Source organism: Mesoplodon bidens (assembly GCF_964165515.1).
Source record: "Mesoplodon bidens genome assembly, chromosome: X".
NCBI classification, from domain to species: Eukaryota; Metazoa; Chordata; class Mammalia; order Artiodactyla; family Ziphiidae; genus Mesoplodon; species Mesoplodon bidens.
In genome coordinates, this window is record NC_138163.1 from 111,945,689 (window position 1) to 111,972,292 (window position 26,604).

The window sequence follows — 26,604 nt, forward strand, 5'->3', positions numbered from 1 at the left end:
ACACAGTTCTCCTTTGCTGTGTGCAAGAGCTGATTTTTCTATCAAGATTTTTTTTGTAAAATGATTTCGACGATGTGCACAACGTAATGCAAAATGTACCTATCACAAAAGGATTCATGAAATCATTTTTCGTTTAGTTGGTGCTGATGGCTAGGATTGTTGTCTTTGGGGAACAGTTGGAACAGTGAAGTGCAGGTTTTGCAGTTTTCTTTTTGTTCTCATTGGTGCTCTGTGACATCTGGGGAACTAGGTATAATTCTAAATGAAGGACTTTGTCTGTTGTTAGGTATCTGAGGAACTGTGAGGTAACCATGGAGAAACTTGGCTAGGAAATACAGATGGACTGTTATTCCACTATTTACTCTAACAGCTAAATAACCAGTAAAAGTAAAATAGAATAAACAAGGAGATGACTGAAGCACGCACAACATCTGTTCAGGCCTGAATGGACGTCTGCAACAGTTCAAGAACAATGTAACAAACCTTAAAGGTTCAGTGGTTCCATTCAAATTGATTTTCATAAGCAAGTTAAGATTCAGAGCTTCAACTCAACTTTTCACTTCAAATTAACACATATGTATTGAGACTCGAATACTGTGTTTAACTCTCTAAAAGAAATAGAAGATGTGATCCCTGTGCTCTGGTAATTTGTAACATTAATTGAATACACATGTCAGAGTTACACAAACAAGTTAGAAAGTAATAAATGTAGGAGAGACATAATATAGCCAAAATACATAGTATAAGGCATGAGTGTAACTGAATTTGTGAAGAGGAGAAAGCAATGTAGAAAGCAGAAACTGAGAATAATTTTATAGAAGATAAAGCCTTTGAAATATTCATGCTTTGACTATAAGTGGCATTTGGCTACTACTGATTTATTATGTGCCAGGACCCATTCTAAATTCTTTACTTGTGGTAGCTTGTATGGTCACCACAGCAACCCTATTAGGAAAGCACTGTTATTATACCCATATTCAGAACTATCCAAGCTGGAGATGATGGTTTGGATCAGAGTGGTGGGGGGGTTAAGTTCTGAATACATTCTCAAGGTAGAGCCCATAGGATTTGGTGGCCAGTTGCATGTGGGTTGGTAGAGAGAGGATTCAAGGATAACACTAAGAATTTTGTCATGAACACCTGGGACAATGGAGCTGCCATTAACTGTATCATGCAGAAAACGGCAGGAGTATCAGGTTAGGGTGCAAGGTTGAGTGTAAGTTTAGTTTTGATGTGTTAAGTCTAAGATGTTTATTACACATCCATTGGATATCAAGAGACATATTGGATATACTGGATATATATATATATAAGTCATAGTTCAGGAGATCATCTCAATTAGAGATATAAATTTAGGAATCATTCGTTAGTTCTTCTTCCACACTTGCTCGCAAAATATGGGTTTTTCTGATGTTCCTTTCCCAGCCCTCTTTCCTCTAACCCCGCCTCTGTGGACAATCTCAGCCACTCCCACAATCTAAATATCACCTTGATACAACTGGATCTTATTGGTGGAGGTGGAAAACGGGATAGGCAAGATATCAAGATGGTTCTATAGATTCACTAATAGTGTCCAATAGTGGGCATCAGCAGGTGTAGGGAATCAGCCATAGAATGATCGACTCTGCTAAAAGCTACAGCAAAGTGCTTGTGGGCTAACAGAAAAAGGAGGACTTTGTCTTTCCGGCTCACTGTCGTATCCCCAGTACCTAGACCGTATCTGGCACATGGTAGGTTTTCAACAGATATTTGTTGAGTTAATGAATGAAGACAGAGCTATAGCTCTCAGAGAAGTGGAGAGAAACCTGAGGCCTAGCAGAATTTGGTAGGACTAGAGACCAGGGCTGTGTGGTGAAGGCTATGCTTAACAGTACTGAATGGTGCAGAGGTGGGAGAAGATGTGATGAAGAAGCTTTTAGTGAGCCAAATAGAAATTTTCTTCAAGAAGTAAATATGGTAAAAAAAAAGTGAATTATAGGTGTTTATAGCCATCTGCTCACATGAGTCATTTTAAGACATAAAAGCTGAAGAATCACTAGAAAGCAATTTTACAGTTTTTAAATGAAATTCAATATACTTCAAGCCAGAATATAATTGAAATATGGAAGTCAGTTTTTGGGGAAAATACACTTAGACAATCAATTTCATATTATCTTATATTTTAGCTTATTTTGTTATATATCTGAAACTATATTGTTTCAATTTTAAGATAGCTTTTCTTTTCTTATGGAAACACTTTTACTAAGGGAACACTTGCAAAATTTGAAGTAAATATTTTATAAATACTTTGTAAATATTTTGTTACAAACTTTAAAATAGAAGACAGAATTTCAGATTAAAGTTTGTACACACATCCTATGATCGACCTATTATTTCAAATCTTACCTCAGTAAGAGTTTTAAACTCAGGAACCTGTGTTTGAGCTTGCTTCTTGGTATAAAACAGGATTAAGGATACCTATAAGTTATAGATTACAGAGAAGGCACAACAGCAATATGCTATTTTAAATAGCACTTTTAGAAACAGAAATCATATAGGCACTTTCCAGAGTAATTATAAAACAACTTGCAATAAGTAAGAAAAGACATTAAAAATTCACTAAGTTCTTTTATTTTATGAGTTTCTGCTTTATAACAAAGTGACTCAGTTATACATATACATCCGTTCCCATATCCCTTCCCTCTTGCGTCTTCCTCCCTCCCACCCTCCCTATCCCACCCCTCCAGGCGGTCACAAAGCACCAAGCTGATCTCCCTGTGCTATGCGGCTGCTTCCCACTAGCTATCTATTTTACGTTTGGTAGTGTATATATGTTCATGCCTCTCTGGCGCTTTGTCACAGCTTATCCTTCCCCTCCCCATATCCTCAAGTCCATTCTCAAGTAGGTCTGTATCTTTATTCCTGTTTTACCCCTCGGTTCTTCGTGACATTTTTTTTTTCTTAAATTCCATATGTATGTGTTAGCATACGGTATTTGTCTTTCTCTTCCTGACTTACTTCACTCTGTATGACAGACTCTAGGTCTATCCACCTCATTACAAATAGCTCAATTTCATTTCTTTTTATGGCTGAGTAATATTCCATTGTATATATGTGCCACATCTTCTTTATCCATTCATCCGATGATGGACACTTAGGTTGTTTCCATCTCCAGGCTATTGCAAATAGAGCTGCAATGAACATTTTGGTACATGTCTCTTTTTGAATTATGGTTTTCTCAGGGTATATGCCCAGTAGTGGGATTGCTGGGTCATATGGTAGTTCTATTTTTAGTTTTTTAAGCAACCTCCATACTGTTCTCCATAGTGGCTGTACCAATTCACATTCCCACCAGCAGTGCAAGAGTGTTCCCTTTTCTCCACACCCTCTCCAGCATTTATTGTTTTTAGATTTTTTGATGATGGCCATTCTGACTGGTGTGAGATGATATCTCATTGTAGTTTTGATTTGCATTTCTCTAATGATTAATGATGTTGAGCATTCTTTCATGTGTTTGTTGGCAGTCTGTATATCTTCTTTGGAGAAATGTCTATTTAGGTCTTCTGCCCATTTTTGGATTGGGTTGTTTGTTTTTTTGCTATTGAGCTGCATGAGCTGCTTATATTCACTAAGTTCTTGTTTAAGTTTATTTTCATCAGAAGTGATTAATAATACATTGAATTTATCAGATATCACTGTCTCCTACTCCAGCCCTGTTCACTTTCTACAGTATCTAGTTTGACATTCATATAAATAGATTTACCATTTAGGTGGGTAAAGGCATGCTCTGTAGTGAAACATTCTGACAGCAAGGGAGTAGTTGTTACTTTATATTAAAAGGAAGAAAAACTGAGCAGCAGAAATATGCCCCTTATGATAGAGAACAGAGCCTAGTTAAGAGTTACTTGAGACCTTTATCTCAGCCTGATAAGTTGGCAAACAGGTGCTTTGTCTGGTTCCCTAGATCAACTGTCTGTAGTTTTAGTTTCTCTTTTTTAGCTCATTAAAGACACTTATTACATAATACTTGAATCAACAAAGTACTTATAGGTTCAAATTGTTTGTGTTATGAATCCCGTTAAAAAACTGACTCTGTTCTTAAAGGGAAACCCACATTTCTAAATATTATTTATCTCAAAGCTAAGGCCTATATTACTATGACTGTGTTATCAATGAGCTCTTCTTTAAACAACAGGCTTTTCACCTCGAAATGTGAGTTAAAGCAGTATAGTTCATAGTCTTCTGTTTTCCCTTATTGTACATATCTGGACTTCATCTTTCAGTTGTGAAAGTTGCTTCACTATCAAAATTTTCTCAATTTAAAGTTAATAGGGCTTCCCTGGTGGCGCAGTGGTTGAGAGTCTGCCTGCCGATGCAGGGGACACGGGTTCGTGCCCTGGTCCGGGAGGATCCCACATGCCACGGAGTGGCCGGGCCCGTGAGCCATGGCTGCTGAGCCTGCGCGTCCGGAGCCTGTGCTCCACAACGGGAGAGGCCACAGCAGTGAGAGGCCCGCATACCGCAAAAAAAAAGTGTATAAATAAGGGTCTCATTTAACTTATTTGATTCTGTGAACCAGAGTGGAAAGTATGCTATTTTAAAATATCAAGGACTTAAATTATATAGACTCATGTATGCGTGCCTTCCAGATATTGAAATTTCCACTTCCAGGAAGAGTGACTGACAAATAAACATCTCACAGAATTGAAATGGGGGGTGGGGAGGTCATTTCATAGGTGCATGTCAACATCAAGAAGGAAGTTGAGTAAAAAGTGTGTGCTTCCTCATTTTGCCATCATATTTTCAGGTAAGGTAAGAAACTATTTCAGGGAGAGAAATGGAAATAATATACTCTGTAGTGATCCTAGGGATTTTTCTATCACCATAGCAACTACAATGACTATGGTTTCATTTTCAGAGGGTCAGAAACTATAAAGATCACTTATTTCTAGACAAACTAAAATAGTAAAAAGCTATAAAAGATCTCATCTCTGACTTTAAACTATGGAAACTGCTACAGAATTTTCTTTGGTGCGTATACCATTTTTCTGTGTGCAGTGCCTCAGGGACAAGAGTATGTGTAGGGACTTTAAAAAGGATTTCCTGGACTCCAGCCAAGTTTGACAGCATTCTCTGAGAATGCACCAAGGAGCTATTATCTAGATATCCAGGGAGTATGACATCTCCTGCCCCAGTTTTGCTTTTTGCTTTTCTCATTTAAGATAGAAAGTTTTCTTGCCTTTGCAACATGCTGCCCAGCATTGCTAAAACTGTTCATAACTTGATTCTGAGCAATTCCATCACTCTCCAGAGAACTGGGAACTCTTCAGAGATTTGGAGTAAAATCAGAAAGCTTTGCAAACTCAAATCATCAGAGAGAGACTATATATTCTCTCACACACACCCTGCATGAAAGCCATGAATGGATTACTTTTAGACCAGTGGGGAAGATCCTCCTTCCCTTCTCTTGAATTTTACCCCTTTAGGAAATTACAGCTATTCATTTTAAGTGTTTGGGCTCCCAACACATGGACAAATGGAGCTGGTTGCCCCAGTGTGAATTTCAGTAATCAGCATGTCAGTCAGCTGGATGCTTGGTATCAAGTGGAGCACTTGTCAGAGTTCTCGAATTTTGCCCTTGGGCTGGCAGCCACGTTAACATGGAGTCCATGACTCACATCAACAGGAGTTGAGCCATTGCAAGCACTGGCAAAGGTCATTTTGTCAGGCTGTCCAGGTCAGCAGAGTTAACAGAAGCAGAAAAGAAGTCATGTTGGTGCACCTGACCTAATCCAGCTAGTGGGGTAGCCCTAAATATTCCACCCAAGACTCTGGGCTCAGAGCCATCAGGACATGGTAATGAAATTTTGCCAGGTGGGTAAAAGAAAGAACAAATATAAGAGGTTTGCTTGAGTGAAGGGACTTCTAGGAAATTGATAACATATACCAGATCCATTCTGTCTTTTTAAAAATGTTTGTTATATTCTCAGTTTTGTTTTTATTAGTAGTAAACTTTTCCTCCATAAAGAAGTGTCTTACGTCAAATAAAGCAAACCATAGTGTAGTACTAAGCTATTTTCAGTTTTGTAGTGAAAGAGGTTGACAGTGGAAGACAGTCTTCTCTGTCCAGATTTACATTTCCATACTTTCAATATGCTGAGATTGCTCTTAAGATCACCAGTCACCTCCTAAATATCCACAGTTGACTTTTTACTCCTGTTTCTAGATGCATTTGACTTGTTGGTGGCTCCCTCCCCCCTCCTTCCTGATATTCGTTCTCCCTTTAGTTTTAAAATATTGTACTCTTCTGCTTCTTCTCCAAGGTCTGATGAGATCTACTCTTCAGACATATTCATCTCCATCCTCGACCTCTGCTTTCCACAAAGGGTCATCCTTAGGCAAATTTTCTTCTCACGCTTTCACTCTAACAAAAGTTTCTGAGCAATTTGACCATCTCTCCTGTAATGAAACAACACCTACTATATTCCACTGACTAGCAGTTCTATAACACTGGCAGAAGACAATTTTAACCTGCATTTCTCCAGATAAGGAATCTCACAGGATATTTCTGTGTTGGCATGCCTTCCTTTCCCTCACATGGTAATACTTGTTAGATACATATTCTGACCACAGAGTTAAATTGAGTTGCTTAGCAAAAAAATAATGAAACCTTCTAATCGCAAGGTGTTCATGGACTTGAAGACAACACCTTGGAACTTTATAAACAATCTCTCTCTCTCTCTCTCTCTCTCTCTCTCTCTCTCTCTCTCTCTCTGAAATTCATTCACATCACCCATAACCATTGTGTCTAGCTGATTTGCAGACCTGGGAACACAGCTGCTTTCCTCAGGGTCCCATTGTAAGCACTGATTTTTGCCCCTTACAACCGACATTATATCCTCACAAGATTCTATAGATTAATCTTCCCCCAACACAAGTCCTCATGCACCACAGTCATGAAGTCTTAGAATGAGGCAGGAAATCTCCCTAAGATCTACCCATGACTTCTCTCCTGCTGCCCAATGGAGTTTGCTTCAGAGCCAGCCTTCTGGGAAGCTGCAGGCTTAGCAACAGGCACCCCCCTAGTCTCCATCTCACACATGGTTGAACCTCCCCAATTTTGCCTGCAAGTCAGCAAATATGTTCATTTTATTGATACCTGTTAAGTTTTTATATTTATACAGTTCACCCTTGAACAACATGGGTTTGAACTTCATGGATCCACTTACATGTGGATATTTTTCCACAGTAAATACTACAGTGCTATACAATCCATGGTTGGGTGAATCCACGGATGCGGAGGAACCACAGATGTGGAGGGCCAACTGTAAATTATATACAGATTAACCCTCATTTTATTCAAGGGTCAACTGTATTTATTTATCCTGACAGGAAGCATGTGATCCCTGGGTCAGAGAATATCTCACTAATTACTCAAATCCCCATGAGACATGCAGTGAGGGCCAGATGTACAAGAGAGCAACCCCAACATTATAAACATCAGAGCTTATATAAAGGATTTGGCACATCTGATAGAGACAGACAGACAGAAAGACAGACATGGAGGGACTTGGGTGGATGAGGGGAGAGGGAGGCGGGAAGAGAGAGACAAACAGAGAGAGACCTTTGCTCTGGAATGTAAACACATCCTCTCCAGAGAGGGGAAGTTCTAGGTCTGTTATCCTCAGAATGTAAGTTGGAATGTAAGCAAAGGGATCCAAGAAAGATAAGCTTCTGAGTCTCCCTGGAAAAAGGCACTAATCTAAACACCAAGGTATGTTTGCTATTCAATTATCCTCTAACCCAGATGCCAATGTTCTTTGCTCAGAAAGGCCAGACCATGTGGAAATGTGAGAATATGTATGGCCCAATGATATTTGCCATCTCATTCATATTCTCAAAGTCTGTTGCCAACTGCCTATTGAATGTCTAATGTCTGACAACCCAAAGGCTTCATAATATGATTGTGTCCAGAAGGAAATCATCACTTACACACACACACATGCATACACACACACACACACACACAAATGCATGCGCACACAGAACCTGTTCATCCATCTGAAATCCTTTTACTCAGATAGCAGTATTCATCTGGATGCTCAGGCCAGAAACCTGGGAGTTATTCAAGTCTTTCCTCTTCTTCAGCAAACAAACAGTCACTGAGTTCTGCCACGTTTCCTTCCTAAACAACTTTCTCAATTCAACTCAATTATGAAGGACAACTAGATATTTGATTATATTAATAACACTTTAAAGTTTTTAGATGTAGGATATGGTATTATGTGCACTTTCCTTGAAAACAATTCATGTATATTGGAAACATGCTGAAGTATTTATGGATAATATATCAATTTGTTTCAAAATAATCCAGTTGAGGAGGTGAATGGGTGGAAATATAATGAAACAAAATTGTCCATGGTTTCATAAGTGTTGACACTGGATAATGGGCTCATGGGGGCTGTTTGTACTATTTTCCTTTTTTCCTTTTCTGCTTTTGTATATATTTGAAATTCATACACACACACACACACACACGCACACAAGTCATGGTTCCCCACTGTCTACTGAATTACATGCAGTATTTTAAAGTACATTAGTAATCATCTCCAGCCTCTGTTTCCTGACCCATCTTCCCTGATCCTGTACATTTCTGAAAAGTCAGTCATATACGGCTACTCATGTTTCCTGTCTTTGCATGTGTATTACCTACTAAGTATGATGTCCTTTCCACTTCAACTACTCAGCTGTGTCTACCCCAAATTGCACTTCCTTTATGAGCCCTTTCGTTGGCTTGTGACCATATATGATATACGATTCATTCCTTTTCTGAACTGTGAGAAAAGATTTGGTACCACTTAGACCACTCATCAAATAATTTCTCATCATTTAACTGGAACTTCTAAACTGTAATTGTTTCCTTCAGTTTCCAAACCACATCCTCCCTTACTACCTCAATGAGATCAATTTAAAACTTCTTAGAAACAAATAAAACTGTCCTTCACCTACCTTTGCTTTCTCTGTATTGGTCCTTGTACATGAAAGAGCTCAATAAATGTTTACTCAATTGACTTGTCTTTGACAATTCAGATGAGCAAAGTAACCAAATTCACATTTGTAAGACTAGACAAATATGTAAGTTTTTAGCATTTTTTGAACATTAATATTTTAAAAGATTTTTATTACTTAATGGCATTGTGTATTGTCCCCTTAAATATAATCTAGATTTTAAAATTATGGAGTTAAATTTTGAGATATTTTCACTTATTCAACACAAATGCACTGGGTACCTACCATGTGCCAGGCACAGGTTTGAGCTCTGGAAACCCAATATAGAGCAAGACAGATAACATCCCTGCACTCATAGGATCTACTCTAGTGATGTAGAGAAACCAGTAGTTGTATAATTTCATGTTAGTCATAAGTGCCATGAAGAAAAATTAACAATACAGGGAATACAGAGCAGTTGGGGCTGCTACTTAAAATGGAACAGTAGGTAAAGCTCTTCTGAGATGAGAAAGAAGTGAGGAAAACAGCCATATAAGTGTCTTGGAGGGAAAGAGTATTTTTGGCAGAGAGAACAGCAAATGCAGAATAAGGAAAAAATAAGATTATAATATCAGGCAGTGTACAGCCAAGTTATGTAGAGATTTGTAGGCCATGATAAAGACTATGGGTTGGGAATTCCCTGGCGGTCCAGTGGTTAGGACTTGTCGCTTCCACTGCTGAGCGCAGGTTCAATCCCTAGTTGGGGAACTAAGATCCCACAAGCCGGGCATCTGGGCCAAAAAAAAAAAAAAAAAGACTATGGGTTTGATGAGGAGCCATTGGAGGGTTTTGAGAAGAGAAGTAATATGATTTGATTTACGTTTTATAAGAATTTCTTTGGCTGTTGTGTGTAGAATTGACTGGGAGAGGGGCAAGACTGGAAGCAGGAGGATCATTTAGGTAGCTATTGTGATAATCTAGGTGAACTATAAGGATAACTTATATCATCAGAGCAATAGCAAGGTAGATAACGAGAAGTGGTCAAATTTTGGACATGTTCTAGAAGTAGAGCCAACAAGATTGTCCAACAATTTGAATACTGGAGATTAAAAAAGAAAGATCAAGGATGATTCCAAGATTGTCAGCCTGAATAACTATCAATTGATATGTCATTTACCAAAGGAGAGAAAACCATGGGAAGAGAAGGATATGGGGATGCAGTTCAGAATGTGGTTATGCTAAGGTTGAGATGCTCATGAGACATTCAAGTATCAAGAAAGTACCTAGATTTGTGAGTCTGGATTTCAGAGTTGAGGTCAGGGCTGGAGATGTAAGTTTGAGAGTCATTGTCATATAGAGATTATTTACAGTCATGGGACCAAATAAGAGGTAATATAGATAGACAAGGAAAGAAGTGTCAGAACTAAGCTAGAGCACTTCAATATTAAGAGATGAGTAAGATGGGAAGGATTCTGTAAAGCAGACTGAGAAACAGTGGACAAGAAGGTGGAGGAAAAACCAGAAAAATTCAGGTTACAGAAGTCAAATGAAGATAGAGTTTTAAGATGGAGGGAGTGAGTGATCATCTGTATCAAGATGAGGACTGTGGATTACCCATTGAAGTTGGGCATGTTGAAATCACTGGGCTTCAAGGCTAATGACTTTTAAAAGTAAATAGATTAAAAATGCAAGGCCATTAGTTACTTTGGGGGTTGATAAATTTCCTTTCTTCTCTTTCCATAGACAGCTGAATCATTTTTGACTTGCTTTAAAATTTCAATATTACAGAATATAAAAGACAGCCTGCAACAAATCTCAGGTCGGATTGACGTTATTCACAATAAGAAGGCAGCAGCATTGCAAAGTGCCACACCGGTGGAAAAGGCGAGGCTACAGGAAGCTCTCTCACAGCTCGATTTCCAATGGGAAAGAGTTAACAGAATGTGCAAGGACCGACAAGGGTAGGTACCACTTTTCCTTTTACTAAATGATTATACCTGTCTCCCAGGAATTCTAGAGTTCATTTCAGTGTTCTCCATGGAAAAAAGAGAGGTAGGGAGGAAGAGAGGGAGAAGTATCACCTTCACTGGAAAAAGGTAAGTGGAGTAAGAACAAATAATGATGAACAGTTCAGACTAATGAGCTGAATTCAACAAATTTTTCTGTACTGAAGTTAGTATTACGTTGGAGCACTATAATATCCTCTAAAATTTCAGGTAATGTCAAAACCCATCTGGTCATTTAATTGAGGTGGTTTAAATAATTGTACAATATAAATTGTATACCTTTGGGCAAATCTGTATCCTGTAGATTTATAACTGTTTGATATACTTAGATTAATATATTGGAAATATAAGCTGGCAACACAAAGTTGATTTTTGTGTGTTGTTTCTGTTTTGAAGGTGATTCTTTACATTTTGAAGTCCCCCCACTTTTTTGCTACAAGGAATTTGTTGATTTAAAATAATTAATTTTTAGTGCCTCCCTTAATTAAAATATCCAACTGTTGACCAGATTTTTAAAATTCACATACATTTCTTAGCCTCGTACTACAAGAAGGTATTGTTTTCTCTTCCAGTTTTAGGTTAAAAGGAATGAAGTTGTAATGGCTTAAAACAATTTGTTTCAAAGATTTGTTCAAGACCATCTTCTTCATTATTCTCAGAGGAAATCACATCATTTTTAATAATTACAAAGAACCTCCTTAATATCTCTCAAATCTGTTCATTTCTTGCCATCTTTACTTCTATTTTTGTTCTTCATTTACTGCATTAGATTCCTAAATCAATACTTCCAGCAGAAATCTCAGTTGGTGCCAGTGATCATCCCTACTTTGTTCCCAATTATCTTTCATCCAGAATTGTTTTTCTGAAGTGTAAGAAAACTTACATTCCCTTTAGAATAAAGTGAAAACTTATTAATTGGGGATATAAGGCTTTCACATGACCCCTGCTCCTCTGGTCAGCCTCACTGTTTATCAATTCCTGCCTGCCCTACAACCCCTCCAAATTCTGCTCTATCAATATTAAATTGATTTAAAGATTCGCAAATGTTTTCTGCCCTCTCTGGCCTACCTGCCCTTCAAGTCTCATGTGAGATGTTATTTCCTTCTTAAAATCCTAAAAATATTAGTTGATCATAGAAAGTTAGTTATTATTTTAACATTAATGGAGTATAATATCAACATATTATTTATGTATTTGCAGATGTCACCGGACTTGGTGGCTACTCTGTAGAGTACCTGCTCCAAAGTGACCTATTCCTAGAATTTACTACATAGCAATCGATTTTATTTATTTATTTATTTGTTCCTTTTATGCCTCCTGCACAAGCTCCTGAGAGACAAAAGCTGCGTTTTATTTTGTGTGGTATGGTCAGGATTAAGGTAGTCTTGAGCACGAAGTGGATGTTTGGTGTGTATGGACTGAAGCCTCCTGCAAGAAGCCTGAGAATATTTTTCCCTGGATGGTCCAATAGTTCTATCTCAACTTACTGGAAAACAGTGGGCCCTAGGGTATCCAAAGTCATTCTTGATAAAGGGAAAGAAACTCAGCAACCCTATGTATATACTGCAAAAGACAAACTCATATTGCCATCATGGTACACCTCTCAGTAGCCCACCTTGAGTCAAAATGAGCTTTTACAAGTTGCTCCAATGAGGTCAGTTTCATCACTGTCTTTTGGGGTGCTCATTCCACTTTGGGGATGTTTTTGTCTTTGTTGTCTTCTCTCAGTGTTTTCTTCCAGCCATCCAAGGCCACCAACACTATCTCTTAAGAACCTTGCAGGGTTCTTGGGTAGCCAGTGGTTACTGTGCTTCTATAGACACCTCCCATCCTTGCACGAAAACAGAGGTGAAACTTTCTGCTTTCTGAGACTTCTCCCCCACTTTATGTCATCTTTGGTCAGTGAGCTAGGTATTCCCTTCTGACAGTCATACAACTCTTTCCCTTTCAGTTCACCTTCAACCATAGTCTTTAAAAAAAGCAGAAGACTAATGCCATTCCACAGAGAGAGTAAGCTGAATTCTCACCCCACATCTGGGTGGGGGTCTTTCCTGAATTCTCACCCCATGTCTGGGTGGGGTCTTTCCTATATCTGGCAAGAGATAGTGTGTCACTAACGCCAGTAGACCCACTCTTTTCTTATCCAGATTCTGGAAAAGTATCCTAATTTTTCTCTAACTGGGTTCCTCTAGGAATTGGTCAGGAGCTGCTAAATTTCCTGTGACTTTTAGTCTAGTCTCGAGTAAAACGGTTTTAAGTTATTGCTTGTGAGCACAGACACTAGAGTTCAACTTGTTTTGGAATCCTGGCTTTCCTGCTGACTGGCTTTATGTCCTTGAACAAGTTCCCTAACCTTTATGCTCCACAATTCCCTTACCTATAAAATGGGATAAAAATATTTTCTAAGTCATAAGGTTGTTATGAGGATTAAATGACACGATGTATGTAGAGTGCTTAGCAGATTGCTTATACATGATAATGACTCGATCAGGCTTGGCAATTTTGACGATAAAAATAATTGTCTTCTGGCTCTGATAGTCTTCATGCCTGCTAATTCTTTCTTATATGCTTTCATATTTTCCTGAGCACTATGGAGAGTTGATTTAAATTCAGTCCCTGATTTGAAGAACCTCCCAGTCCTAGAGAGAAAATGGACAAACAGCCAATACATTACAGGTTGACAGATGTGAGCAATGCTAGAGGGCGAGAACAAGATCCTTGGGGAGTGGAATAGGAACATCTTACTCAGAGTCAGGAATAAAGCAAGGTCAATGGACTGTTCAAGGTTGAGTTACAACTAACAGAAAGTAACTCCAGTTACCTTAGGTAGGATAATATAATTGGAAGGATATCAGGTAAATCATGGAATCAATGGAAAGGCCTGTGAGTCAGGTTTAAATATGGGCAGAAATTGTCAAGGAAGACCAGGATATGCACCCAGAAACACACCCAGCATCAAGCTATAAGATGAATCTGAATTATAAACTTCTGTCACTGCCGTGGTCCACTGGTCCACAAGAGGTACCATTGCCACTGGATATTGGTTGCTACTATCCTGCCAAAAAGTATCAAAATTATTATTTCTTTTTGTGTCACTAATTTTAGAATTAAGGTTTCTGACAGAATTATTTGGTAAAGCAGGAGTTGGATATTTTTTCTCCGAAAGGCCAATTAGTAAATATTTTAGTGGTTGCAGGTCATATGATCTCTGCTGTAACTACTCAGCTCTGCTGTTGCAGGGTGAAAGAAACCATAGACAATACACAAATGAATGGGGATGGCTTGTTCTAATAAAACTTTATTTATAAAGACAGGTGGTAGGCTAGATTTTGCTGGTGGGCCATAAATTGCCAACTCCTGTAATAAGGCATGCTTCAGTCATATAACTAGGTTCTAACTGCCAGGGGTTAGGGAAAATAAATAGCTGGAATTTGGGATCCATTGCGGTGATAGTCAGGAATTTATCTCCCACCAAGCCCATACAATGGTAGATTTTTGAATCCTTAGAGAGACTAGAAGCTATAGATTCTTTTTTTTAAATTGAAGTATAATTGATTTACAATGTTGTGTTAGTTTCTGGTGTACAGCAAAGTGATTGTTATGCATATATATACATATTCTTTTCCATTATGGTTTATTACAGGATATCGAATATAGTTCCTTGTGCCATGCAGTAGGACCTTGTTGTTTATCTATTTTATATGTAGTAGTTTGTATCTGCTAATCCCAAACTCCTAATTTATCCTTCCCCCACCCCCTTTCCCCTTTAGTAACCATAAGTTTGTTTTCTATATCTGAGTCTATTTTTGTTTTGTAAGTAAGTTCATTTCTGACATATTTTAGATTCCACATATAAGTGATGTCATATGATATTTGTCTTCCTCTGACTTACTTCACTTAGTATCATAATCTCTAGGTCCATCCATGTTGGTGCAAATGACATTTTTCATTATTTTTTAAGGCTGAGTAGTATTCCATTGTATGTATATACCACATCATCTTTATCTGTTCATCTGTCGATGGACATTTAGGTTGCTTCCATATCTTGGCTATTGTAAATAGTGCTGCTGTGAACATTCGGGTGCATGTATCTTTTTGGATTAGAGTGTTCTCTGGATATATGCCCTGGGCGTGGGATTGCTGGAACATATGGTAATTCTATTTTTGGTTTTATAAGGAACCTCCATACTGTTTTCCATAGTGGCTGCACCAGTTTACATTCCCACAAACAGTGTAGGAGGGTTCCCTTTGCTCCACACCCTCTCCAGGTTTTGTTATTTGTAGACTTTTTAATGATGGCCATTCTGACTGGTGTGAGGTGATACCTCACCATAGTTTTGATTTGCATTTTTCTCATGAATAGAAGCTGTACATTTTTAAATACCTTCATGTTGGGTTTTCAACAAAAATCTACTGATTTTTTTTAAATAAGTCAACTTGAGGTTAAAACAAAATACCTTTGAGCCAGTAAGAAGGTATTAGTATATTTTCACGTATGATCCAGGTATGATAGTGTATTAGTCAGCTATTACCGTAATATGGTGATACAAATCACCCCAAAAACTCTATGGCTTAAAACAAGCCTTTATTCTCATGCTTATGGATCTTTAGGTTGTCTGTGTTTTGGCTGACTTAGGCTGAGTGTGGCTGGGCAGCTGTTTCAAGTTATGGTTAACTGGTCTAGGCTCTAGGATGTGTGCTGGGTTAAGGTCTGTTACATATACATTTATTCTGGGCTTAAGATGAAGGATCAGTGGCACACTCTGCTCATGACAGATCACCAGAGCATGAACCAAGCCTAATCTCCTAAGAGCACTTAGGACCTGTGGTCATATTAAGCCACTCACATTCCATTGGCCAAAGCAAGCCTGACATCAGTAGAATGGGGAAGTAGTCTCTTCCTACGGTGGAAGGGAAAGAAGAATGAATATTTGCTGAATAATAATCACAACTATTATAGATAGTTAATAACACAGGATTTTTTTACAGCTACAAAATACCTTAGTGATTTTATCCTGCTTCATTATTTTATACGGGAGACTAAATAACAAAGATGTTAAGTGACTTGCCAAACACATGCTATGTGACACATCTGCATATTTCTATTTCACCAAAATATTTAGCTCTAATAGATCTACATACTTTACTCACAAATAAGTTACAGATATGAGAAAATGCATTAGTCTCTTGGCATTCCTAAGGCATAGTTGCTGAGACCATCCTTAATCAACAGATTCATGAATGCCATAATGGCAGAATTCACCTCTATTAAATGTTATAAAGTAAAACAGACATAACTGTCTAAGTCAAGGCAAGTAGAGGATTAAAATCCAGATTAACTTGTGACTGCTCACTCATTATCTAGGAGACCAGCTTCCATACGTTGTCTTCCAGCAAGTAGAATTTCAACATGTGCCTCAGTAAACTTACACATCCTCGAAGTATTAAAAGTGGCTCCTTTCCATGGAAACACAAATGGTGAACACAGTAAATATTAAATCCATGAATCCTATGTGCGCATATACATATCCATGTATATGGGTAGATATCCGTATATATAAACGTAAGATAAATATTTAACTTTATGAGAAATTAACATTGTTGCTAAATGCTATTTTCATCTATTTCTTTGTGGATTGCTCACTGTTTATAAAAGATACCTACAGGAAACACATGAAAATAAAGAATTAACATAATATCTACCTAGTATTAGAGAAACAGTGTGCATTCCTTCTTTCAATAAGCATTTAAGGAGGGCCTTTCAAGTGCCAGATACTTTGCTGTCTTTCCTTTCTTTCTGTTACCACCTTTCCTATCCCTCAAACCATTAATAAATTTGCCCCATTTTCAGGAAATTACTCCTCAAGTCTTAGAGAATAGCACAAATCAAATAAGATTTAAAAAGTGAAAGCAGTTTCTAGACTACAAATTGCTCTGTAGCCATAAGATGGCATTATTGTGTAACAACAAGATTCTGGTCTGACAGTGTGAGGGCATTTAAAAAATCAAATTCTATTACCAATGACATTTCATAAAATAAGAAATAGGAAAACCATGTTGCATAAAACAAGCCAGGCACAGAAGGATATATGTTGTATGATTCCAGTTATGTAAAACTCCAAAACAGGCATATCAGGGGTTAAAGGTCAGATATGGTGACCTTTGTTGGGAATAGTAATTAACAAGGGCAGGAGCAAGTCCTGGTGTTCTGAGTAACGTTTTATTTATTCATTTGGATGCTGGTTGCATTGGTACATTTCCCTTAAGAAAATGTATGGAACTGTGCACTTGTGATTTGTATACTTTTCTGTGTGTATGCTGTACGTGAATGAAATTTACACTTAAAATTTAAAAAACCGTAACTACATACATTTTTAAGTACAGGAAGGCCCCGATCTCAGAATTAAAAAAAAAAAAATTATGTAGTTTTAAGAAAAGCACGGTACATTGTTCTACTTTTGGCCTTTCACCCTGGACCTCCAAACACTTTATAATAAGCCAGTACAGACTCTGGGATAAGTTTGTGAGCACCACCACTGTAGAGAAAGCTTTCCTGAATTTCCCACCATCATGCTGGGACTACAGTGCCACATGTCAACAGGATGCTGGGGATGGGAGAGCTGGAAACCGCTTCCCCAGGGATTTCTCCTTTGTTTGGCTCCCTTAGCCTCAAGCCCACAGTATTAATGCGCTTACAGACGCTTGCTTCTGTGAGACAATGAAAGAAATGAAACGAGAGAAAACAGGAATAGAAACCAAAGAAATCTGACTTGAAGAGAGAGTGCCTTAATCATCTCTGTATTCAGATTCTGGGGGACAAGCATTTAATTCTGCAAGCCCACTCCAAATGCAACTTTCTCATAAGCATTTGCTATCTCAGTTGTAATTTTTCTACTGGAGCATTCAATAAATATTTTTCTCTTACGTCAAGGTGAGGGAAATAACCACACACTACCCACAGAGGAAAGTAATAATATATTAATCCTTATGGCATCACCATACAATTTTATCCTCTAAAGTGGAAGCTAGAGGAACAGATGCATAATCTGGGAGCTTTTCCAGAATTGTTTGTTCCTAAATGAGACATTCAGCTATAGCAGCATTAGCAGCCTCTTCTGTTTGTCACAGTGCCATATGTATTTGGGAAGATACATGAGAAGCACACACAGGATCCTGACAACTCAGGAAAGATTAACACTGCAGTCTTAGAATTAGTCTCTACTAAATGTAAAGATTTTTATGCCAGATTGGATCTTTGTTTCCCCTCCCAGGTATATGTATAAGTGCCAATACATAATTCTACTGTTGTTTTTTTGAACTTGGTAGAATTAAGAAGTAAGAGGTAAAAAAAATACCCTGAATATGGGAAATTTTTTTACATCTCATTTCAGAATCATTGTTGTACTGACCAGGGGAAACTATTCTCATGCATTCATTCATGGGGACACTGCAGAGGAAGATGTGTTAAATTGAGGAAGAAGTGACATTTTCTCTTTATGTCCCACTTTTTCATGCTGCTGAGACCATGGTGTATGAGGAAGGCTTCTGATTTGGTTCTCAAAATCAAGATATGGGGGCTCCCCTGGTGGCGCAGTGGTTGAGAGTCCGCCTGCCGATGCAGGGGAAGCGGGTTTGTGCCCCGGCCCGGGAGGATCCCACATGCCGCGGAGCGGCTGGGCCCGTGGGCAGTGGCCGCTGGGCCTGCGCGTCCGGAGCCTGTGCTCCGCGACGGGAGAGGCCACAACAGTGAGAGGCCCGCGTACCACAAAAAAAGAAAAAAAAATCAAGATATGTTTTTGAAAATCATTATTTATTAAATAATTGATTCGATAGAATTCATTTTTAGAACTTAGTTATCTATATAAAGAAAATAATACACTTTTATCTCCACAGATCTATCAGGAAACATACATAGACACACCCATACACTCCCCAATTCACCTAAACATTGGAAATATTTAAAAGTTTATTGTTAACCTTCAAGTGTTCCCCAGGTAAGCATCTTGTTCACTATCTGCTCCCCTACATTTGTCTACATTGATTGGTCAGTTTTATTTTATTCGTTACTGGATATCAGAAACCATATCAATTTTGCTTCCATGTACAATGTCCAGTACAGCACATTTGGTTAATAAATACTATTTGATGATAATGATGATGATGAAAACTATAATTTGACAGTGTTGACATATCATATATGCCAAAAATAAATCATCAGAACTTTAGGAAGGGCGAATCTTTTACCAACCTGTCATTTGCTATAATCTCCTTTCACCAAGCTTAGCCTCTACACTACCTTCTCTGCCCTGTTTCCTCTTGTGTATTTCAATTTAGGGATCACCCCTCCTGCACACTGCCTTCTATGTCAGGCTGCTCTGTTCACATGTTTATATTTCTGCTGGGGTTCTGTATAATCTAAATTAATCCCTAGCTATTGTGAATATCTTTCATTGGCCAGTTGTTGCACGTTGCACACCACTGAGAGAGCAATTGTGAGCCAAATAGAGAAATCTTTTGTTTCCACCCAGCAGCCCAAAATGAAGTCTGTGGTTTGACTGCTGATGCCAGTTACATGGAGGTTTTACTACCAGAGGCAAAGCTTTAAACTACAAAAGATTAATCCCATATAGTTGGTGTTAGGAGGTATTTAATGTTAATATAGTGACTGTCAATTGTCAACAAACAATTATTCCACAATTCTCTTTTTCTGAAACTCTATTTAACATGTGAAAACTCTATTTAACATGTGAGCCATTCATGATACAGTATATCATTTTAATTAGATACCTAAACTAGCCTTTGGTTTATATTTCTTTGTTTACATATAATTTCTGTGAATGTTTAGTTGTTGAGAACATTTGGTGAAGGAATAGGATGAAGGGGATCTGTTGTATTTATTTAATAATAGGCGTTTTTTTAACATCTTTATTGGAGTATAATTGCTTTCCAATGTTGTGTTAGTTTCTGCTGTATAACAAAGTGAATCAGCTATATGTATACATATATCCCCATATCCCCTCCCTCTTGCGTCTCCCTCCCTCCCACCCTCCCTATCCCACCCCTCTACGTGGTCACAAAGCACCGAGCTGATCTCCCTGTGCGATACAGCTGCTTCTCACTAGCTCTCTATTTCACGTTTAGTAGTGTATATGTATCAGTGCCACTGTCTCACTTCATCCCAGCTTACCCTTCCTCTCCCAGTATCCTCAAGTCCATTCTCTACATCTGTGTCTTTATTCCTGTCCTGCCCCTAGGTTCGTCAGACCATTTTTTTTCTTTTTAGATTCCATATATATGTGTTAGCATACGGTATTTTTTTTGCTCTTTCTGACTCACTTCGCTCTGTATGACAGACTCTAGGTCCATCCACCTCACTACAAATAACTCAATTTTGTTTCTTTATATGGCTGAGTAACATTCCATTGTATATATGTGCCACATCTTCTTTATCCATTCATCTGTTGATGGACACTTAGGTTGCTTCCATGTCTTGGCTATTGTAAATAGTGCTGCATTGAACATGGTGGTACATGACTCTTTTTGAATTATGGTTTTCTCAGGGTATGTGCCCAGTTGTGGGATTGCTGGGTCATATGGTAGTTCTATTTGTAGTTTTTTAAGGAACCTCCATACTGTTCTCCATAGTGGCTGTATCAGTGTACATTCCCACCAACAGTGCAAGAGGATTCCCTTTTCTCCACACCCTCTCCAGCATTTATTGTTTGTAGATATTTTTGATGATGGCCATTCTGACTGTGACTGGTGTGAGGTGATACCTCATTGTAGTTTTGATTTGCATTTTGAAATGCATTAAATATAAGTTTGTTTCTACCCGCCAGCTTACCTTCTGTATGTTCCTACTGCTAGTTCAAAGCACTCAAGTGTTGCAGAGTGATTTGCTTTTTATGATAGCCATTTCATACAGGATCATTTGCCTTATATCTTTAACATTTTCAGATTCTTGTAAATCTTTACAGTTCACATAGAGGTTAGTTTAAAACTTGCTTCAGATAAGAAATAGACTTGATATAAAATTCACATAATCTCAAAGTTAAGCATAGATCAATATCCTGAATCTTTTTCTCAAAGTAATTGAACATTTTTGTTTCCCAGGATAGCTGTGTACACACATTTCCATTCTTTACCATAGACTATTCTACTTCTTCAGTGTACAGGGGGCTATAATTTGCTTGTTTCTTATCTAAATAAATTTGTACTTTCATCATTGCCAAAGGGAAAAAGGCTCTAGTATAGAAAGCAACTTGAAACCTATAAGACTAGCCTCATTTTGGAAATAATGCCACTATTTAGCTTTCCTCATTGTATGTTTCTTGGCTTTGTCATGTCAAAAATTTCCCTTCTCTAAATATATATATATATCTTTTTCTGTCTACACGGGACATACGAGTTTTGGAAGAAAACAAAATTGTACTAAATGTCGCTTTTATAGAAATTCTCTTAGCTGTATCAATTAGAATTTGTTTTGGCTGAGAGTAACAGAAGCTCCAGGCAGTAATGCCTTCACTAAGACAGAAGCATATTTTTCTCTCCTTAAAAACCTAGGAGTATGCAGTCAAAGCAGGTATGATGGCTCTACTCATTCCTGCTTTCTACCCTGCTATTTTTATATGGTAGGCCCTCATCTACACATTGCAAGATGGAGTCCCACCACATTCACATTCCAAGAAGCAGGATAGGAGGAGGTGGGGAAAAGGGGCAAAGGATTCACACCAGTAGTCTTTTAGGGAAGTTTCCTGGCAACTACTACATTTTACTTACACTTACACTTCATTGGTCAAAGTCAGTCACATGACCACACCTAAGCTGCAAGGGAGGCTGAGAAATGTTGCATTTATTCCTGAATGCTCTGTGCTCTGCCAAAAAGTGTACAGTTATAGAAAAGTGGGAGAATGGATATTGGAAGAGAACTAACAGTCTTCAGTGTATATATAGAGAAAGTAATATTTTGTTCTGTTTTTTAAACAACCCTCAGAAATATGTAATAAGTATAGCTTTTTTGAGTATTATTTCCTTCCCCTACTTTCTTTCATAATTTTATGAACTCTGATTGAGAAAACATGTTACTCTGGCTTCCTGAATTCTGCCAATATAAAAGTAGAAGTTTTTCATCATTGCCCAGTACCCACTTGTTCTATCTCTCCATGCCCTCTAAACAAATTTTTATTAATTAATTTTTGCCTGACTCTTGCCCCTCTTTCCAGCAAAGCCCCTGCTTAGCTAAGGAAAGCGATGGATGACTCGGTTTTCACAGTGCTCCTAGGTTATATGTCCCCTGCTTACTTACTTTGACTTAAGTTGGGTCATTCGTAAGCTGTAGCAGTTTAGATCACTGACTCCAAGAATATCCACTATAAAATAAGGATCTAAGACTAAAGGTAAAATTATGACAGTGTACTGTAATTTCAGGACATCCCCTTTTCTGGACATGTAAGATGGGTGTTGCATAAGAGTAAAGAGCTTCTGTTTTAGCAACAGCTACAGGCCAGGCAAGTATTCAGCACTTTACATATATGATTTCAGCCTCAGGAGAACCTTATTTTCAGATGAGGAACTTGAGATTTGGAGAGAACAAATAAATTGTCCCAAGCTCGCATAGGAAGTATATGCCAGAGCCCATATTTTGACCCAAGTTATGAACTCTTGTCTCTGCATCCCTTGTCTCCTATATATTTCATATAGGATTTCTCATGCTCACGGATTATGTTCTCTGTTTCAGCCATCAGTCTTCAGTAGCAGAAGCAGAGGTACATATAAAAAGTTTTTAAACTATTTTATCTGAAACCACAGTGTTTCACAGAGATGTATTTAGAAGGTGGTATCTTCACATTCAATATCTATAGAAAAACAGACTGTGATTCTATAAGATGCTTTGCAAAACCAAGTGGTAAAGGATCTCCTCAAGTGCTTGAGGAGCCCTGCCTTGTTCTTTGGTAGTAGTCAAAGTCCTACTCATCATTCAGGACCCAATGCAAATATCACTATTTGGAATCATTTTCTGGTCTCAATCAATTATTTCATTTTCTGTGTTCCTAGAACCCTCTCTTCATGTACTGCTCTTACAGGTGCTTATCATAAATTTGTATGTCTTACATAACTGTGTGCAACTCTGTACCATCCAGGAGAGTTTTTGTTCCTATAGGGCAAAAACTGTGCCATATACCTTCTGTCACCCCCTAAGCCAAACACAGTATAATTCCATGGTAGTTGCTCAGTACATATTAATTTTTAAATTGATGAATCCTTACATGTAAATGATAACTGCTGACTCAAAAGTTGTAATATTTTGGAATGAATAAGCTTCTTGTTTCTTTGATTAACAAGAACTTCATTTCCATTATTAGTTCATTCAACAAAATATTTATGGAGGGTAAATTTTCTCATATTTACTTTCATTTTTCTGTAATAAAACTGAATTATGACTTTGAAATATGTATATAGCAATATATGAATAATCTGAGATCTTGATATGTTCCTATAATTATGGTATTTGAGAGGAGTAAGCAGACTCCCCTAAAGAAAATATACCCATTAGCCACTAAAGTCAACATAACTTTGTGGTGGAAGTCAACAAACTTTTTGTTTGTTTGCTTACTTGCTTGCTTATTTTAACTTCTACTATTCTGTGGGCAGGGGCGTGATTTGTTGCCATTACAAAATTCTAACACTTTAAAAAATCTGTTTATGCTGTGAGAATTGCAAATTCTTGACTGTAAGGCAATTTTCACAAGAATTATTTTCTTATTAGTTTTAGTTTATCCACAGATAGTCTCAGATTCCTCTTGAAAAACATCAGTTTCCTCAAGGGAAAACTGCCCATTACAAGCTAAAGATGTGGTTTTTGAGAGATTTCTGCTTGAAACATCACATTTTAAAATATTCTGTGTGATTTCCTAGAATGGTTAGATACTTAGAAAAATAAATAATAGCTTAGATGGACATTTAAAAAATCCTTACCATTTGAATAATGTTTATGTTTGAATACATTTAAGCTGTATATTTTTTTCACAAAAGGTAAATTCTGTCTGTGTAGCTTCTCTTGAAATGCTTTATTTTTTTCTTTCTTCCTTTCATTTGTCTTCTTCTAATATTCAGAAATAATGTTGGAAACTAAGGATTGTCATTCTAATGCCCTTTGTTTTGAAGGAATTCTGAGATAATCAGAGGTACAATTCTGTAATCTTTATGGGTACCTTCTATAAAGTAATAGCACCATGATTAAGACATTGATGTCAACTCTCATATTTGTCTTATCCCTTTTTCCCTGTCACCCAGTAATATGAGTGACCCAAGGTAGCTTTCCATTGGGCTCTTAACAAAGTCTAACACTATTGGTTAGATGCTGCCCCAGTAATTCTGTGCAATAAACATACCCCAAAATAACAATAAGTAATTATTCTCATGATTAAAGGGCTACTCTAAATGAAATCTATTTTAGCCTGTGGGACTGTAGGTTGAATGAATAGGCCTGATGTGTGTGTTTCACCCTGGGGTCCAGGCTGCAAGGGCAGCAGATACTTAGGGCATGTTCTTCCATGGCAGAGTTCAGAAGCTCTCAGAAGGGCAAGCAGAAACACATAATGCTTCTGAAGACCTTGCCTTGGAACTAACAAACTGCCTCTTTTGTCCACATCCAGTGGTCAAAGCAAGTCACATGGCAAGACCAAAGTCCAGTAGCAGAGTAATACACTCTGTTCTCCAAAAAACCATGTCAAGAATGGGGATACATAACAATACTACAGAATGGAATTCAAAATGACAATTTAATATATTACACTACCACAGTAGAATGTTACAGCATCAGTAAACTTTATTGATGGCACATTTCTAACTATTTGAGAAAGTCCAACCTACAGCTTGTTGATTCCACTGGAAAATGTACCCTGAATCATTTTTTTTCCACAAGTTTTATCTCTAATATAATGTGTTGGGGGTATTTCTGTTTTACAAAATAAAAACTGTAATATTATGAAGCAGAAGTTTAAAGACCCCTGAAAAAATAGGATATTAAAACCAACTTGAAATCAGAATTTTATTTACCAACTTGAGAGTCTCCTTGTGCTTTGGCATACTTGGAAGTTGGATTTCTGAATAGCATCATGACTTTCCATACCCAGCTGTCGGCTGCTTGAAACTACCATAAGCTGACTATCACAGCTCACAATATACCCTTGAAGAAGGCCATCTGGTTTATGTCTCTTGGCAAAATTTGTTTAAAAACAAGCAGCTGCATGACAGAGTAAGAAGGAGTCTCTGTCTAGCTGTGGTAAATAAGTAGGTTTGCAATGCACATAATAAAGCATTTTCTAATCCAAGCCAACACTTCTAAAGGGAAATTTTCTTTTCTCATAAATAAAACTCCACAGAATTCAATGACAAGGAAGGGACTTCATCAAATTTATATTTCAGCAGCTTAATAGTATGAGAAAAATAAACAAAACAAAGCTTATTTTTGATGAGGTACAACCTTCTTGTAATAACTAACTTTTGTATGCTTATGTAGAATCCAATGCTTGGAAATTGTTATATTTTTACTTATATCATAATTCAAATTTCTTAAAGACCTATCCTTTGAAACCCTATCATTAGTTGGTATTTAATAATTTATTGACTATGCTCTCTTTCCTTCTACTAGGTCTCTGTGTATCCCATTACACTTACTTTGTCTCAAAAGAGCACATGCTACATTGTTTAAAAAGCATGAATGGATTTTCCAATCCAGTTCTGTGCTTTTCCTTAACTCTGTCTACAGGGTCAGGCTAGCTTTGGTTAAGGATTGATTTGGGTCTTAATAAACATTTTGGGGTTAAAAGCGTCTTGGTTTGGCTTCCTCCAAAAGCAAATCCTGAGACAAGGATTTGAGTTTAGGTTGTTTAATTGGGAGGTGACCTCAGAAAATTGTGGTAGGGTAGTGAGGTGGTGAGAAAAGTAACCTGTAAAGAGTTTTATCAAGTCAGCCACTGCTGTAGGGGACTGGAGCTTAATTCCATGGAGAAGGTCTAGGAAACCAAAAAACAGGTATTATGCAGTTACTTTAGGCAAGGAGCAACAGAGCTGTGATGTTTATACTCCAACCCTTACTCATCATTTTTAAGGGCTGATCAGGGTGTTCGTGTGTCTTTTGCAAGCACTTCCAGCCTGTCATGCACTTGGCTGTAGTGTGTTCTCTGCTACAAAAAGAAAGCCCTCAGACTAAGACATATAGTTGAGGGCTGTTGGACATCAGCCAGGGCACACTGGAGCATCAAGAGCCAAGAGAATGTGTGAGGTTCCAACTGGATCTGCTACAGTGTGAAGCGGGGGGGGGGGGTGATTTTTCCACTAAATAAAGCTACTGAACTTCCTTATCCACCTGTTCATTCTTTTGCATATTGGGGCTACTTTTCTGATTCCTGCAGCTCTCTATATCCTGCCTTATCCTAAGCATTTGCATTCTGATGTTTGTGCAACTTTCTTTCCCATTATTCCTCATTGACTTGTTTGTTTACTCTTTTACTGATGTTTACCTTTGTTGTTTGCATATACTTAACTGTTGTTAGGTCTTTGTTGAGTTTTGCTTTACAGTTGTAAAAAGGATTTAGACATAGTTTTATTTTTTTAAGTGGGATTCACA

At 37.7% G+C, this 26,604-nt stretch overlaps 1 protein-coding gene across 2 annotated transcripts in view; it reads left to right on the forward strand.

Moving 5' to 3' along the window:
* Nucleotides 1-26,604, forward strand: part of DMD (dystrophin) — a 2,087,389-nt gene that overhangs the window by 920,898 nt on the left and 1,139,887 nt on the right. For both annotated transcript variants that reach the window (XM_081221405.1, XM_081221404.1), the window contains exon 43: nucleotides 10,756-10,928. In XM_081221405.1, coding sequence (XP_081077531.1) covers nucleotides 10,756-10,928 — 173 coding nt within the window. The remainder of the gene's footprint in view (nucleotides 1-10,755; nucleotides 10,929-26,604) is intronic.